Here is a 19,020-nt window from a genome sequence, read left to right as displayed (position 1 = left end):
TTGAAAAGTATATAGTAGTAGTACAAACATGATACAAAACAGCATTCAGGACATTTCTAATCAGCAAAGCAGATTTACCCGACTCAGGCTTCATCTGAATAACAGGCTGGGATTCTCAAAGGCTACAAAAGAACCACTCCTTTAGGTGCTGCTTAAAACTCCGGCCACAATGACTGTTCTGCTTGCCTAAACAATCACTGCACAGATTCCAGTTTCAACACCACAAGGAAAAATTTGGAGTGGCTTTACTGACTCAAATTAAATTGCTCCAACTTTTCATCCATGCAAAAAATGTACCTCAAAAGTTAACTCATTATTTCATGAGCCACTTTGAGACATATCAAGTCAGAGAGGCTTTATGTAAAACCACATGCACCTTCATGCTATAAGCACAGCTCCTGTTCCCAAACTATTTGGCTTTCCAGCTTGTAAACTCAGCATCTATCATGCAGCAAATTGACTTTCAGAAGTTGTTCTCCCGGCTCCAGCTCTATTCAGAACTGACTTTTAAGATTTTATTGATAACATAAAAACACCTTGTTGGCTTAGCCCTGACCTTTCTTTACAGTCCACTGCACAGGGATTTGCCACATTCTTATTCACAGTCTTTAGATTCTTCCCTGCTCTGAGGTCTGATTTTGCACGTGTTTATAAGAAGCCTCTGGATGTGGAGTGATGAGCTTCTAGACAAAAACTCAATGTAGGGAGGATGATAGAGATATATTATGGCATGTTTATTTGCCAAGACCTTTGCAGTCAGATGGTCATTTATTTTAGACAGGGGGAGGTGTGGAATACCTAAGAAGTACAGGACATGAACTCATGCCTCCTTCTCTGCATTCTGCAATTCTTGCCATATTGCTACCATATGCTGTTCCCAGATGACATCTGCCATCAAATGCTTCTATCAATAAGCTACTAAGGTGTTTATTTTTAAAAGTGATTCCTTTTTTTTTTTTTTTGCAAAGCCTTATGCAGAAGAACATCTCCAGTGGCAACTCAATAAAAGGGAAAGCACCACATTACAGTAATACGTCCCAATATATCTTGAAGATGCAGCCGTTCCCTGAAACAAAGGAACGGTACTTAATACCCAATCCAAAGATTTTTGCAGTCAATGGAAAGACTTCCAGTGTTTTCAGCAGGCTTTGGACCAAGGCCCTTAATCTGGGGAACATACTCTCAAAAGGCAGAAAAATGGAAAGGTTTGACTGTATCACATGTATAGCTGGCCTTGTGGCAAGTGTGCATGAGGCAGATTCCTTTCCAGACTCTACCTCAACAAATACGATTCCAGCCAGAGAAAATTAAGTCTCCCAATAAAGTGGGTAAATAATAGGACTCCAACTTGGAAGGAGGTAAGTTCCTTCAGACACATGATATTGTTGTAACTCAGTCTCTGGCCACCTTTATAAAGATCTCTTTTTCTAGATGCTTTTGGGGCTCTTTTCTTCCCTGATTAGCAAGGGGAATGTGAAATTTCCAAATGCATGGCTCCTAGCATCAGGGAGAAACGCAAGCTGGGACGGGGGACTCCAGATTCAAAGAGGGAGAGAAAGCTCAGACCCCCAACAATCTGTTCTGTGTCCATTCTAACTGGGATGAAGCTGCTCGCTTAGCTCCCTTGCTTTCCAAACTGTATATCCTGGCAGGGAGCCTCTCAGTTCCTATCACACCACCAGATCAGAACAGCAGATTTATTTTCAAGAAAGCTGGAACTTGTTCCTCACTCACAAACCTAAAGATGTATGTATGTCTGCTGCAATAACCTGCCATTATACACTAGGTAAACATGCAACAAGCACAACAAATGAAACGTACAGACATCTTTCAGCGTACCTCAATGTTGAAATGTGGCTACTTCACTTCCAAAGCGTGCATCAGGAAAAATTTGAGTATAGAGCAGTGATTGGCACAAGACATATACAGCCCTTGCTCTGCCAGGGAGGCCCAGAGCCAACTACACCAGCCAAGAAAACTGGGCTGGATCTCTCAGAGATTGGGCGAGAATGAGAACACCAAGGATCTGCATGGATCCAGCACATCTCCTGGCAGTTTAAAACGTCCGATCATGTTGGGGAATACAATGTATCACTTATCCTTCCCCCAGGGCAAACATCCGCTATACCCCCTGTAGGCATTTGGATGAAGAAATGAACTGCCAGTACTGCATGTGTCAGTGGACCTGACCCCTGGTATCCATAATAATTACCTAGTAAGCAAAATACAAGTGCTCTGTTTCAATATTATCCAGTCAACTGGATCGACTCCTGCATCAAACCCTGGAAGCATGAAGGTCAGGAACTGCGATGCAAAGGGCAGAGCAGCCCCTCAATCATCACATTGATGGGGGAGCAGAGACACCTCTCAGCTTTGCTAACCTGGACCACCCCTGGGACCAAGCAGAGGTGGGACAAGCAGCAGCCTGCCTCAGACTCTGGCAAATGCTAGACCCTGACCACGCGGTGCCTGCCAGCCACTTCTGCCATTATTTCAACCCACTGCTGCATCTGAAGAGGGTAAATTTGCTGTATCATTTTTACACGTCACTTGGAAGATGGAAAGTTCTGCAGGTGTTCTTCTTCCTAGCATACATCTTGGCAGTCCTAGAGAAGATCTTTGACTGTTTGCCCAAAGCCGAAAAAAAGTCATTTTATACATATTGGACAACGCCCACTCAAACAAGCAAGGACTACCCTCTGTTCAATTTGGGGTATTGGAGATCATCTGTAAACACAACTGTGGGCTCAGGATTAATAAGTATTATTGCACAGAAGCCTTCATCAAGTATGGGATTGCTAGGTACTCTCTGACCACTTCAAAGAGTCAGTGCTTCCAAGATCTATTAGTTTTTCAGCCTCCTGACTACAAAGTCCACCCACACGGTTGAGGTTTTTGTGGGTTGGTTTTTTTTTTCCACCCCAAGGAATGAAAACCAACATGTTCTGATTCCTATCTTTCAGTCATCACTATGGTAAAGATAAGTTACCATCACTATTTCAGCTGAGCTAGCTGCTGAATTGCAAATGCTATACGTAAACAAAAACAAGTAAGAGAAGGAACTTCAACAGGCTTAGCTCGCCTTTTAAAATTCAAGGCAGGGGTTTAAAAGAGATGAAGCCAGGGAAAACACTGGATACTAACACCAGCCAAACAGGGAAAAATAACGAAGTTGTAAGCCTGAAAAACTGAAATGGAAAGAATGACAGATTTACTGCTGCATTTGATGCACATAACCACTGATAGACTCTCCCCAGGAAGTGTTGAAATTACCATCACTGAAATGAATCCAGAAGCTAAAAATTAAATTATCTTTCCCAGAACATTCCAATTTGGGCTTTGGCAACAACAGATGTTTTAATGCTCTTAAATATATGCACGCGCGTGTGTGCACTCATGCACACGCACATACCTATACTTAAGTACAGTATCCCCTTTCACGCAAGACCTCCCTCTTAGTTTTCACAAAGTCAGACTGAACTTACGGTCATTCTGCAAAGTCTTTTCTTCAGAGTCTCTGCTCAAATGCAAAACTGTCAGATTAAGCAACCCATAAGGAGTCTTACAGCAGCTCCAAGTTATGAATGAATGGTTATTTGTGAACTCGCCTGTCAAGACAGATGCGGTATTTGTCAGAGCAGTGTGGGTTAGATATGGTGGGAAGGAGCCAAACAAGCAAAGTGAAAGGTCAGTATCACAACATTTCCCTTTTCCTCCCCCCCAGTTCACCTAAAATGATGCCACAGCTTTTGATGAAGTGTAATACAGTAGTCTATTTTCATGCAACCTACCATGCTTATCTGAAAAGCAATATTCACACAAGAAAAGGAAAACAAAAATGGGTGCAGAGGGAGAGAAGAACAGGAACATTTTGGTGCAAGAAAGTTACAACAGAGGGACAAATCCAAGATTGACAGAAAACAACACATCTTTAGAAATTTGGTGAAACTTGAGTCAAGCCCACCCTATGGAAGTTGAAACACAACGCATTGCTTTTCTTGTATTAAAATGTAATATTACGGGGATCACAGGTTAATTCATGTTGGAAGGGACATCCAGTCCAACCTCCAGCTCAAAGCAGGGTCAGCTATGAGGTCAACTTATCATTTATACTTTATACAGTTATTTATAATGACCTAAAGTCAGCATGACACTGTGCTAGGTCTGATATAACAACAAAAAGAAGCTCCTGCCCTAAGGGGGTTTCACTGGGAAAAAGCTCAGCTCTAAAATGAAGATTCTGAATATGTCAATGAGTATCACGCATGCTCATTGTCCAAATTAAAACCTGAACGAGAGAGAGATGTTCTAAAGATCCTCTCCACACTCTCAGCCATGAATCTGCTGCAGGGATGCCTGTGAGGTCTAGCATCTCCTGGAAACCAAACGTGGATGCCAGAGAACCCAAACAGCAACACAAGATACATTTCAGTGGAGGCTGTCTTTCCACAGTGGACGGGCAGTCTCTCTGCACTGCTGCCTAAACTCATCCCACCTGACCTCCTCCATAAGGAGCCAGGAGCTTTCCAAGCAGCATGCATTAACTGCCATGCGGTTCCCTTTGGAAAACCTGGCTGGTTTAGAGAACGCTATACTACACAAAGAGCCTACTTCTCTACTCTGGACCAACTTGCAGAGCACCAAAAACATGTAAAAACCTGCTCACCAGACAGGTCTAACAAAGCCAGGTCTAGCACTTCATTTCTCCAGGGCCGATCCTGTGCCATTCGAGCTAAAAGAACCACAGTACTAAACAGGCTCATGAGTCATTCATAAATTCAAAAACAACTGGTCACACTGGAAGGAGATAAAACACCACCCTTCACACTAAGTTTTTTTTCAACTCCTCATCCTCTTGTCACAGACAAATCTTGATTTTCTCCTCTACAACTTGCAACCGTATGTCTTGTGCAGTTGGGTGCCCAGCTGCAATCACTTAACAGCAGCAAGGACAGTGAGGACAAGCGTGGGGGAGCTGTTTTAAGAAGAAACATAGCTGCTTCAGATAGACGACTACAGGAAGCCAACCAACAGCGATGCTGGAGCGAGGTACCTACTAGTTCACATCACAGATTGAAAGGGAAACAAGCAATAGCCTGTGGTTGAAGGCAGGATGCAAACCTTCCCTAAACGAATGACCAAAACAAATCAGCAGAAACATCCGTAACACAGTATTACATCAAATAATACCTGGGGAGTGTATCATCCTCAAGCTAAAGACTGCCTGCTTGAAAAAGTGCAGCATGTGGTTTCACAACAGGAACGGAAGCATTTGTGTGTCTTCACTCATGCCTTGTTTTGTCACCATACCCTGGGGTTCCTCTCTTTATCTGTAATACAGGAGCAGTCTAGTACAGACACTGCAAAGGCAAAAGAAGCCAGCTGCCCAACAGGGTCAGCCTTCTTTGGGATCACGGGAGTACTGAAGAGCTGCTTCTTTCCTCTCTAAAAAATCCTGTAAAGCATTTCCTTATCACTGGGCTCCGATGCCCAAATGACAGATTTCAACGCAGCGAGAGGGATTTGAACTGTCTGGCTTTGTTCATCCCTGCAAATGCACCATAAACCGGGCCCCAATTCAGGAAGCTAATTAGGCATACACTGAGCCTTAATGTTAATGAGTCCATTCATGTGTGTGAAGCTCCGCACATGTTTCAGACCCGTGCTGAAGAAGCTCACCGAGGACGACAGCCAGGAGTCCTCATTCATCTTTTTGCTCAGCTCTGGTGCAGGCAGGAATCTCAAACTGACAGCAAAACGCTGGAAGTGGTAACTTCAAAGTAACACAGCCATCCTGATGACCACTACTGTTCTCACGCAGTGCACCAAGGATGAGCAAGGCTAAAACCAGCACCTAATGAAGATGATGCTCTGCTTTCTTCGCACAATCACCTACTCACATCCAGTCCTGCAATTAAGTGGAGCCAGCAAGACTGGCATGAGCTCTGGGCATCCCCTGCACATCTCCAGCCATGAGCAGAAGACAAGGGCACATTTCCAGATAGGTCTCTGGGACTGTAAAACATTCACACTGCCAATGGGCTGGGGGGTAGGGAGCAGCAGGGGCAATGATGCACATCTAACCTTTTCACTCACCAAATTAGAGTGAAAGTGCCTCTTTAAAACAGACACCAGAGATAAACTCAAGGAGGGTTACAGAAAAGACTCAGGAACGTAGCCCTACATTTCTGTCTTGCAGGTCTTCTGACCTCGCAGTGTTAAAGAGGGGGGTCATGGATGTTTTGCTTTACTACAGGCTTCATCCTCTGGAAGATACGCAGGAACCAAGTACCATGCCAGACCAGCTTGTGGACCTCCCCCTCTCCCAGCTTGGTGCCCTGCTTACAGCGAGTCACTGGAGATACAGAAGGCAGGCAGGAAACACACGTGGTGCACCCCACCGCCTGCCTCTAGTGCACCAGAGCATGTTATTTTGTTATCCCTCTTAGTATGTAGAGGACTACCATCCAGAAAATTACCCTGCCCCTTTTTAAAACCATTTGCAATTTCCTGGGTTTTTTCATCACCACCCAGGAAGACTGCAGTAAGTGCCATTCACGAACAAGGAGCGAGGAACTGTTCCTGTCACATCTCTCTTCAGCGAAACCTTCGCATTGCTTCAGGTCCTCTCTACAAACCAGAGAGTAAGCCTGGCAAACGCCTCCTACAAGAGGTGCTCCAGAGCACGTCCATAGGGCCAGCATAGCTAGAAGGTTTTAAAATAAGGTATTCCTTCTGAGACTGTTTCCGTATCATTAACAATATAGGAAATCCTGAGAGATTAAGTTCTGTGTTCTGCTAAATGCAAACACACGCGAGCCGCGCAGCCGTAGCTGTTAACATCGTGGTAATGATGCAGTCAGTGCCGGCAGACGCGGCGCACGGCCACTCCTGCATGAGTAATTCTGGTACGCTGAAGACAAGGAGCCCACATACGTGTAATTGCTGGTAAATCGAGTCCTTGTTGATAAAGTAGAAGCATGTCATTGTGCCCAGCCAGTTATAATGTTGTCTTTCATGAGGCGCATATTCAGCAGAACGACGGACTATGTAAAGCAATATTCATGGTACAGAGCTCCTGAGAAGACTAATTCTACCACCCAGTGCAGGCTGGAACCCGTGGAGGCTCCTTCATCCTAGAGGAGTTTAAAATCTATGCAAAACCAGGCCCAAACCCAGAACTGTGATTTCTTAAGGCTCAGGCTACTGAGTACTTACAGACCTATCTCCAAGAATGCAGAAAACTTAAAAATTTACCTGCATTAGCCTTAAGCCGTCAGTACCAACCAGCTCATTGACTGTGATAAAAATTGCCATGAATGAAGATGACAGAATCGGGCCCCAGGCCCCGCATACATGTGTTGCCTGTTTTTCTCAAGTATCCCAGTTATGCATTCATATTACAGTTCGCAATCCTTAACTGTGCTGGCATTAAATTTCTGTTTATTATCAGTGCAATGGCAATTATCACCCAGCCCCAAATAAATAACTAGCTTAAGTATCAGGCCCTAGATATCAATGAAGACCTGATAAGTAATGAACTTCCAATGTGATTCAGCTTTCATGGAAATCAGTATTAAGCACCTACTCAGGTAGCTTTGTCTAGGCACAGAACTCGCAAGAACACTCTCTGATGTCAGGCTCAGCTTCCATATCCCACCTCCCTCTCTAAACCCTTCCCTAAAACAACTCGATTTCTGACTGCCAACTGGACTTAGGAGAGATTCAAACTTGCAGTACCTAATCCATGCTGTCACGAGCAGAACGCAGGCAGGCATGCTTGACAGACAAAAGCTTTTTGGTTTTTCCAAACCTCTTTGTAGTATTTTTTTCCGCCACTACTTTTCACGTCTGTTGTTTTTGGGTCCGGCAGTCCCTGACTCGCTGAATTTCCACATATATTCTGACTTGATGTGTCTTTAACCTCAGCTGGACTGTCAAGCCAGGTGCCAGATGCCCCCGTACTTCCTCAGTGCAAACTATCAGTAAACCTTAGCATAACTTTACTTTGAGCCTTAAACTAACAGCATGTGAAAAGATTAATATGAATAAATTCAAAACTAATCAGATCCCTTCTTTAAATGTTGACACAGTATTATTTATATCCCATAAATACCTTCTTGACTAAAATTCATCCCAGGAGATTGGCATCTTGCCAGTTCTATTCATATTTACTGTATTTATACAGTACAGTTGGCCAAGGATAATATTTAAGACAAAATATGCCTTAGGGTATATACAATATCTCTTATAGTTTTCCTTTTAAATCTCTTCATTGCTAAAAATATTTAGTCTGAACTTTACAAAATGCCCCACAAAGACCTATCAGCGATCTGTAGTGATATATTGCTGACTATGAGTATAATTAGAGCATATTTGTAATACTTGGGTTGTAGTCAGTTACTGAACGCTAACAACTTGTGGTAAAAACTGAACCACTGATCTTTCCCATGCCTTCCTTCCAGCAGCTTTTGACCTCCAGTGCGTTCACACTGATCCCATTCTCCCTCCTGCCTCCCACCGACGCAGCAGAAACCGTAGAGTTAAAAAAAATTCACTCCGAGACGTCTAGGAGAAAGCGCCCGCGGCCGCCAGAGCTGCGCTTTCAATTTCTTCCTTTAAAATATGGTGGAGCGATTTCTTCCCTTCTGTCTTTTTTGGAAAGGTTCGCTCCATCCAGCATAACTAGAGAGCAGTGGAAAAACAGTTAACCTACTTACTCTGATGTTAGCGACAGCCCTTGCACAGTAGTACTGGATCTGCTGCTAACTGGCCCTCCGATCCCAAACGTCTGATGCACTCTGTTGGTAGATACCTGCAATCTCCTTTGCCCTTCCAAAACCTCTATCGATACTTCAGTACAAATCTGGCCCCTGACAACATTTTAAAAATAGATCCTCTTTTGACAACATCATCCAAGTCACACACCACAGATATTTTAATTTTCTGGAAAGTACGCGGCTGCATTTTGGACTATCGGTTCTTTGTAGTTTGCTCATGCGAGGAAAAAGGACAGATGTGCTCAGGATGGATGCATTTTACAGTTCTCAGAGACTCTCTGTTACAGGGTCAACTCCACAAGCCAAGGCACTGCTATCCGTCTTCCTAACCTTTGCCCATAGGTGCTCATTCCTCTGCTCAGGGCATGATCTGATCGGTCTCAAAACGAAGTGCTGATTTTGACTAAAAACACCAGCAAAATACTACGGTATACCAACGTGGAAAAAAGGCATGATTTCTGTATTCTGGCTATGAATTATACTGAACCTCTCTGCTCATACCCACTTGGCTCCAAATACACATTTTTTTTTTTTTAAAAAAAAAAAAAAGTATTTCTTCCCCGAGGGTAACAAGGGTGGAGTGTATTTATCATGGCTATTATGAATGGTGCCATAATTACAATAATAAAATGGCTCTGACTGCCAGGATGTCCTGTACCTGATGCTGTCATTTAAGAATAAAGGAAGAAAGGCAGGCAGCTGCACCGACCATGGGGTTCAGATACCTTGGCTGGCATCCTAGGACTATCACATGCAAGATGGAGCAAGCCCCAAAGCTACAACTTGCTAAACTAAAAATAAATAAGGGGAAAATGCAATTAGAAACTCTAGGATAAAGTTACCAAGATGGCTGCATTATCTATTTAAGCAAGAAGTATGTGCTTTTCAAAAACAGACAGCAAGTATATAGGGCATCAAGTGGCGGGGGAGGGAAGAGAGAGAAAAGTGAGCTAAATGAAAAGAGTAGGGACTAGGTTTTGGATATGCGAACGGTGAAGTTATTTTCTGCTTCTGGTATTTCACTTTCCTCAGTATGATGATGATCTAGATTCTTTTAAGGGAGTGCGGTGCTTTTTCTTTCTTTTTTTTTATTCTATGCACTTAAACTTCACTACCATAACAAAAAGGCACGTCATTATGATTATTAATCATTCTAAGTGGATTTGGCCAGCACAGAGCATTTGTACCCCTTGGTTTTTTTTGTGCAAAACGTGGCGTGGATCACCAGAAGGTCGTTAAAAACAGCAAAAGGCAGACGGGCTGAGACAGGTTCCAAGAACCGAGGCTACCCAGAAGGGAAAACTTTTTCTGTACCTGAAATGAAAGCGCCCATGAACAGAACGGGAGGCTAGTTAAAGTGGGAAGAGGAGGGAGGATGTCTACGTCTCTGTCCTCCCTGAGCACCTATCTGAACAGCGGTCTGCGGGACAATGAGCTGGAAGGGCGCAGACAGAAGAGGAGCCGGTGACTTTTTTTTTTTTTTAAAGACCTCCTTTTCTTTTCAGTTATGGAGAGATGGAAACCTGCCCGATCCAGACACTCCAAGGGAAACAACAGCAGTGGAAAGATATTGGCTCTTTTTGGAAGCTGCACACGGGGCTGCAGGGGAGCTAAACCCAGCGCTGGGGAGGGAGCAGGATCCTGGGCGGGGGGGAGCTTTGCCCAGGTACATGGTGGTGGAAAGCAGAGGCACCTTTAGGGACTCCTGGGTGACATCAAAGGGGATGGGAACCATCGCGAGTCTGGGGGGATAGCTGACCCCCCCAACCCACCCACCCAGGCATATGTATAGTCCGCCACCTAAACGAAACCCTCGAAGCCACCACCTAAGAGATGCTGAGGATAAGAGCAAATCGAGCAAAGGCGGCAGATGATGATGCATGGGGCTGGTATTTGAAGGTGCTGGGCACTGCCAAGCCTCGGGGGTGAAATTACACACACATGCACAAACACAGAGGACTTACTTTCGGGATAAAAAGGCTGCATGTCTATTTTGTAAACTTCTTTGGCATAATACTCCTCGTCGCTCCTCTCCCTTTCGCAAGTGGCGGCTCTGTGGTTGGCTTTCTCTTGCAGCAGGTCCCTGGTGCTGTTGTAGATGGAGATGACCTCCGGAGGCACCTCCTCGGGCTCGGGGTACTCGTCCGGGGGACTGGTGAGCTTCAGTTTGCTCAAGATCTGCCCCCGGATCGCCTCGATCCTCTTGCGCATAAACTGATCCATGTCGAGGGTGCTGCAGGTAGACAGGCTGAAAGCCACGGTGGCCAGATCCACGGTGAGAAACACGCTCAGGAGATAGCAGTGCATTTTAAGTGTTTAAATACAGCGCCCCCCAAAAAAAGAGTGACTTTAACAACGAACAACAACAACGAAAAAAAATTAAAAAATAAAAAGGGGATGTGTGCAAACAAAGGGAAGATCTGCAGACAAAATGCAGTTAAAAACCGGATTGCAAGGACGACTTGCAATCGAAAAACGCACGGGAGGCGTCAGTGAAAAAAATACCAATAATAATTAAAAAAAAAAAAAAAGCAGCAAGTTGCTACAACTAGCTAAAATTCGGGGGTGGAGTGAGCCGGACAGCAAAAAAAAGGGGAGGAAAAAACCCCCAAACAGAGAAACAAACCTGCGAATCAAGTAAGTGGAAGAGAGACCGTTCTCAGCGCGCTGGCGGAGCGGGCTGGAAAACAAAAAATTGAAGGGAAAAAAAAAAAAAAAGGAGGGGGAGAACAAGCAGTGATGGGTATTAAAGGGCGCTGCCGCAGCCGGCGGGGGAAAGGGTGCCGGCGCGGCGCTGAGCCCCGCCGTGCGCCCGCGGCGCCCGGCGGCTCCCGGCGGGCAGCGGCACCGCCCCGCGCCCGGCGGCGCTCAGCCCCCGCGGCGGCGCCGGCAGAGGCGCGCACGTGTGCGCCCGGCGGCGCCGAGCCCCGGCCCCCGCGGCCGGGCGGAGCGGCAGGCGGCGGCCCCGCGGCGGCGCCTTGCCCCCGCGGCGGCAGCGAGCGGCGGCGGCGGCGGCGATCCTCCGTCCGGCCGCGTCCCGCAGGCTGCTGCGTGCGCCCCGCGCTGCATGCACCGACCCACCCCCGCCCGGGCCGCTGCGCGCTGCAGAGCTTTTTCCAGCTCCCTCCTCTTCCTCCTCCTTCCGAAACGCCAACCCCACGCCGCAGTTCAGCGAGGCAGCGCCGCCGCCCCGACAGCCTCCCGCGGATCGCAGGCGCGGAGCGGCCGCCCGGGGCTGGCCGCAGCGCAGCGCCGCTCTCCCCCGGCCTCCCACGCGGGGCTGGGGCTGGCCCCGGCCCCGGCGGCGCGGAGCTCCCGGCGGATCTAGCGCTCCGCCCGGCGCCCCCCGCCCGCCGCCCCCGGCCCCTCGGCTCTCCCTGCGAGGAGGGGACGGGTGCCAGCAGATAACATCACGGCCGCGCAGGGAGAGGGAGATTTATAAGGTCTCCCCGCCCCACGTGCTCGCCTCGCCGCGAAGTGACGTGGAGGGGCTGCGGGGAGCGGAGGGCTCCGCCGGCCGCGCCGCCGCCCCGCTATTTATTCCCCTCCGCGCCACCGGCGAGGGACTTGCCGCAGCCTGGCCGCCGTCCCCGCTGCCTGCCGAGGTGCCTCACCCCCGGGGCGGGGGGGAGAGGGGGGGCAGCCCGGAGCCGGGAAGAAAAAGCAACTCCTGCCGGGCTTTTTTTTTATTTATTGTTTGTTTTGTTTTTTTTTTTTTTTTTAAAAAAAAGGAAGGCTTTCATGTTTCTTGCGCCTATCGCTAAAGTAATTGGGCCAAATACCACCCTTGCTTTAGAGGAGGAATTACGCGCCTCTTGGAAGCGGCTCGGATGCGTTTCTGTGGAAGGCTGCCGGGGCGGAGGGTGAGGATCTGCCCGCCGCCCCCGCAGCGGGAGGTGTTCAGTCTTTGCGCTGCCCCTCGCCTCGCTCCTAGGCTTCGCTTCCAAGTGTGTTTTGGGCAGTTCGCACTGCTCCCCGCTGACAGGCCACTTGGTAAGCGGTGCTACCCGCCGAGCAGGGAGGGGATGAGAGATGAGGAGGATTTGCTCCTTCTCCGAGGTCTCCTCTCCTGTCGGAAGCGTGCAAATACATCCTCATCTGCACTTGACAGAAACTCTCAAGCCCCAACTGCTTAGGCTGCGCCTGTAATTCAATTTTTCCGCTGCCTCTTTTGGCCACCAGAAACATCACAGGCTCCATCCATGCCTGCTCTTGCACAGCGCGTGTGTGTGGGGAATGTCTCCTGCTTTGACCTCAGGAGGACGGCTGCCCTCCTCTGCCCTAGGGAAATTACCCCACAGTTTACTAGGCATCCCTCAATTTTATGCCATAAGGCTTCTCTTTCACAGTCCATTTATCACCCCTATACATCAACATTAACTTTATAAAGTGATCGAGTCGCCTTTTTCTTTACCTTCACCCATTTTAGCCCTATATTCCCTTCTGAATTAAGTCGTGACAGGTTTTACTTGCCAGGAGTTTGCGATCACACCCTCCTAGGTAGGACAAGGCTGTTTCTGAAGAACCTCTGCTTTGTTTCCAGAGATGAAGAAACATGCAGAAGAGGTACTTGATGGGCCACAGGCTGAAGCACACCTGGGCCACTGCCCACGGTATTACAGGTAAAGACACATAACAGAAGTGAGATAGGATGACTGGGATCTATCGGAAAGCACAGTGAGAATCACGTAAGACATAAACCAGCCAAACACCACCAAAGACTTTCTCCGGCTGACCACATCTCAGGAACATCTTTCTGCAAAATGTTCAAATGTTTCCTGAAGTTCGAGAATGGCAGCCCCAAAATTAAGAGCGTTTTTCCTTCTCGGCGTGTCTGCGAGGACCAGTGCTTCCTCCGAGCAGCTGCAGCTGTGTGCTGGGGTGATGGAGGCCCCCAGCAGCACGGAGCTGCTGCACGCGCTTTGCATTGGCAGGGCTCTGCCGCAGGGGAATCCTGCACCAATGCGGCCAGCTAACCTAGTGCTGCTGCGGGTACCAGCAAAGATGAGATTCTCTGAGAGATGAAGGAGCCAAGAAAATATATTATTTACAGGTATTTGTACACACACAGACTCTGAAAGTAAACTGACTCCTCATTCTTTAAAAGTGGGTGGGTATGTATAGTACTGCAGACACAACCGAGACTGCATCCTCCTGATGCAAGAGTTAATGGTGCTTTCCACTTAAATCTATGAATTCCTGCAAGGCCAGATTAAACGTCTCTGCCACAACATCATGCTTTTACTGCTGTACATGTCAACGTCCTGCTCCTACTGACCTCAAAAACACAGCTGCAGTGTCAGGAGTGGCGATGTTTCCAAAATTACTCAAATAAACAAGCAAGCTCAACATGTAGACTCAGCTGGTTTCACTTCTGCAACACACCTGTACAAAACCAAGGGGACAGTTCCTCGAGCTGTTACATCTCACAGCTCTGCTGCCGCTGCTAACCAGCTGAGGAATCAGCTCTGTTACACGAGGTACCTCAACCGCAAATACTTCTGAAGAGAAGGGTTATTAAATTATTTCCTCCAAAAGCTACAGCTGAAACCATGGAGAAATTCCTTACACAGCATCTATGGCCCTGGAACACTTCGCTGCTGTAAATGCACTGCCCCCTTGCCTCAGGGGCTTCAGGGCAGCCATTGGGGACAGTGCTCGACACCCTCCTTCTGTAGGAAGCTTCCCACCACCTCTCAGGTGACCTCCGCAGATACAGCCCTGCCAGATCGCAAAGTTTGTTCATTTTTGCAAGTTTATTTTTATTCTAATTTGGAGAAAAAAAAAACCCTAAACTTTGCAGCGTCTTTCAAAAATCCTGGAGCCTTAGAGATGCCCTACTGGAAGCTATCGAACCGCCAGGTGCTCGGTGCCCGGCCGGCCAGGCTGCCCATGCAGCCACAGGTGCTGGAGGTCCAAGCTCTGGAGGAGCCCTTCACATAAGCCGCCCAAGATCCACCCAGGCTGACAGCAAACCAGTCCGACTAGATTTTGAAAGTTGCTGAGATTCCTTCTGATTTGGCAATGTTTCCTCAGAGTCTTTCAGACCAGCTGGGGGGGGGGGGGGGGAGGGGGAAATCTTGGCTTTGTTCTCATTTGAGACGACCTGTTTGCTTCTCTTCTGACCCTTCTAGTGTGACACAGGGTGTCAGGCTCACCCGGGTGCAGGTCTCCGTTTTGTCTCACCACTGCAACAAAGCTTGAGTCCCTCAAACTTTCTGGTATCACCATGGTGATTTTTTTGCCAGGCAGAACTTCCCGGGCGCAGCAGCAGAGACGGGTTTCGGCTGCTCCGTTCCAAAGGCCCCGGCCGCTTGAGCTAAATCCCAGCAGCTGCAGAAGGCCCATCAGACAGGGCTGGGCTGCTCCGGATCGCCCCAGGAAGGGACACCTACCTGCTAGCCAAATCATTCAAATACACATCGACATTCATAAACACTAACTTTCCATTTTGTAAATGGAAAATAGCTGGAACATATACATCATGATATACCTGATCTTATTTCTAAAATCTCTCCCCTGCACATTTAGGGGTTTTTTTTTTGGCCATAGAAGTCCTGCAAATTAGACTCTGAACAGGTGCCATTTCTACCTTGCTAAAGTGAGCAACGCACAGAAGAGGCAATCAAAAGTTGTCAGGAATGACAGAGCCAAACTGTGCACACTCTACAAAGCTGGATAAAGAGTAATATCATCAGAATGCAATAATCACATGCCCTTCTGCACAGGTGATCCAGCTCCCACATTCTATCTTCAATTTTCAGGACTGATAGATCTGCCAAAGTCATCCCAACTATGGCTTTGTATCTTAACCTGAAAAGCTTTTTATTTTTCATTCATTCCAAAATAGTTTTTATTTAATGGTTACCTGTTAGTTTCTAAAGCTGCTGGGATTATCAGACACTAAAGGTTAACTCAACTCACACTTATCTTTTCCCCGTGCCTTTATGAAGCGGACTTATCCTGTGGGGCTGCTGTCAGTGGAAGCTTTGTAAGTCAAAAAGCAGAAATGGGCCCTTAGCGTGCATACAGGGAACGAACAGAACTTATCTGTTTTGGAGCTTTTAATTCAATACAATACTGTCTTTTTATATATTGATTTTTTTTTTTAATAAACAGTAACTGTTTATTAGAAAAACAGGGACACCTGGAAAGTTACTTTACTAAATGTAAAGGTTTCGTGTTTCCTATTAACTTAAAAATTATGTGGTCAGGATTTTACAATTTGTGGTTTCTTTTTAGATTGTTTTGGTTATACGCAAATGTGCTGTGCGAAATACAAAGGCAATAATCTTTCTAAAACTGCTGACGACCAGGTCATTAAGTAAGGTGGCTGGCCACATTTCATAAACTAAAGAACATTGTTGGAAGAGGAATAACTTTTAAAAGTTAAGAGGTGACTTTTGTAAACTCTCACACTGATGACGAGTGCAGGATGATTGCACAATTAATTCTTTGTGGCACGCACAGAAATCTGCAGCCGTAACTGTGGTCGTGTAGAATCTCAGTTATTCTGATGCAGGGTGCTAGGGAAAAAACTTGAATTCTCCTTTTTATAAAAATACATGTACGAAGGCTCAACTCGTAGAGCCGAGGTGGCACCTAATAAAGGTGAGGCAAAGAGGAGATGACAAATAATGGAAAATTGTAATATATACCATAATAAAACCTGAGATTTTACTGTTTATTATCCTTAGTGAAGTAGAAGTCCATACTTCTGTGCTGCACATTTCATTAGTGTGCGCAGCAATGCCTGGATGAACCTGAGAGCAAATCCTGCTGACCTTACTAATGCAAGCAGCCCCACTGCCCCTAGGATTGCATTTCACACAACCACAGCCCACTCCTGCAACGCTCATGTTCCAGAAGATAAAGGCTACTTTATAGAACATGCTGTTTGACACGCAAGACTGCTATCCGTATATACATATACATATGTAACTACTTGTCAACTTGCAAATCAAAGGTATGTTTCTGATATATATAGAGAACCTATTTGTAGGAACAAGAACTTTTATTTTTTGTATACATTTTATATATATAATATATATTCATTCCTATATATAGTACAAATGAGAACTTTTATTTTATATTTTACATATATATTTAATATATATTTACAGGTATACACACATTTTTATATATTTTATAAATATATTTTTTATATACATACAGAAATACATATATAAAAAAATAAAAGTTCTCATTCCTACAAATACATTCAATAACTTCAGTGGAAACAATCACAAGAGAGTAGTCAACAGGATCTGGTCCAAAAAGCCATTCAGGTGTCACCTCTGTGATCTTATGGAATGGCACCATCTCCACCATCGAGTCAGAACACAGTATTACAGCAAGCTGTAATGTCCACACAGCAGCATATAGTCTGTGTGTCTAAAACTGTACCTTAATAAAAGACATCTAGAATGCAATTACAAAAAAAAAACAACCCCAAAACACCAAAAAAACCCAAAAAAGCCAACCAACTTTGGACAGGATCCTGATCCCAAGACATCTCAAGCCAGAATGACTAAAATTTGAAGGAAAGGGGAATGTTCAGGAGCTGCTGAGATATTATAGCTGCTCCTTAGAATAACTCCCCCCCCAAAACAAAAAAGTCTTATGGATAAGAAAAAAGGAACAGAAAGAAATGTGACCGTTAGTCTGTATTTCAGTGCTAGGGTTATTATCTATATCTTACACGGCTTGGATTTGACAACCCAGAAAATAGCTTCCCTGTAGTAAAGTTGCCTTCTCTCCCCAAAAAGCACAGCTGGACATTAGGGATCTAGGGAAGCAATGCAACGATCAATAGTCTAAACCGCCTATCCTAAAAATAGACATGTTTTCTATAAAGGCTGCGCACATCAGCGCTGCTTCCAAAGAGGTTTCTGCTTCCAGCAGCCAATTCCCATTTTTAAATCAGTTAAGACTGAAGTCTTGATAAAAATTTTGTGAATGCCACAGAAGTTCCCCTATGGTTACACCTCCCAGAGTTTGATCCCCTCATGTGCTCTTCCAAATCTGCCTGTCAGCCCTGAGAATGCCACACTAATCTTCTCTGTATCATTCCAGTTTTAGTCTATGTACCACCAAAAAAAAGGCCTTCCTTAATCCTACCACCTGTGGTTTTAATCACCACAGGAAATCCTGTTTCCACTACAGTCAGTAAGACTTAAATATCAGCAGAGGAAAATGATCAGATTCACTAACTAAAAATAAAAATAATTAAAAAAAAAAGGGGGAGGGGAGAAATATAAGCGCAGCAGTTTATATGCCAGAGGGTCTTGACTTCCTACTTATAGCAAGCATGACAAAGTAAAGACAGTAGAGTAAAAGTCATCCTTTTAATCTCAATTTTTGAACTCCTGACCTGCATCTCTCTCAGTGTTACAGCTGTTGCCTTCTACTTCTGAACTGCTCAGAGACGGTTTGGGTTACACCTCATTAAGTAACACACAAATGATATCTATATATATTTTATTCCAAACAAAGCATCTACAGGAGTTTATTCAACAAATTAAAATTATGTAACTCGAGTTAGAATATGCACCCAGATTGCACTGCGGAAGATTTAAGATTACACACAGAGCCAGATTAATTGGCAGCAACTTCAAAAATGGGCCAGCCAGTAATGCAATATTTTAAGTCATATTCTGCAGCTACAAAAAAAAACCAGCCTTGGGTCTGGCGTCCTGTCTTCTTCACAAGCTGCGGTACAGTCTGCACAGAAGAGCTCTAATAAGCTAGAACAGCTTCATAAATGTTTTTCCTAACGGCTTTTAAGCCGCACATGTTCAAGATGATCCTAGCAAGTTTAGAGAAAGCAATACATTGCTTTATATTACCTCAGAAAAAAATACCACCCATGCAATATTAAGGTTTTGTGCTGCACTCACAAAACTAGCTCTGGAAGAGGTCTTTGCATTGCCACTCTCCCTCTCCTCCCAGCCTTGCACATTTTTAAACCCGTTTTCTACGCCTGGCTACCAGGTAATCAATGAAAGCAGTATTCTTGAGCGGCTGATCGAAATACACCCTTCCCGCGAGATGGTTTGAGCTTGGTGACTTAATCTAGAAATAGAACAGAAAGATCCATTTCAGTTCAGCTGGGATTCGTTTGCCTATAGCAGAACTTCATGTAAAACACACATATTTGTATTATCCCGAGGCTGCGCTGTACAAAGGTACCGAACGCTGGAAGAACTGGCATCCCTAGCTTGTCCGAGCAGTCGGAACG

General features: G+C 45.7%; 1 protein-coding gene across 1 annotated transcript in view; it reads right to left on the bottom strand.

Annotated features, from left to right (window-relative positions):
* Positions 1 to 11,221, bottom strand: part of TGFB2 (transforming growth factor beta 2) — a 63,175-nt gene extending 51,954 nt beyond the window's left edge. Inside the window, exon 1 of the mRNA XM_075147098.1 lies at positions 10,745 to 11,221. Coding sequence (XP_075003199.1) covers positions 10,745 to 11,087 — 343 coding nt within the window. The 5' untranslated portion in view covers positions 11,088 to 11,221. The remainder of the gene's footprint in view (positions 1 to 10,744) is intronic.
* Positions 11,222 to 19,020: the final 7,799 nt, after the last annotated feature.

Source organism: Calonectris borealis, chromosome 3 (assembly GCF_964195595.1).
Source record: "Calonectris borealis chromosome 3, bCalBor7.hap1.2, whole genome shotgun sequence".
NCBI lineage: Eukaryota > Metazoa > Chordata > Aves > Procellariiformes > Procellariidae > Calonectris > Calonectris borealis.
This window is presented reverse-complemented; position numbering and strand designations above follow the sequence as displayed.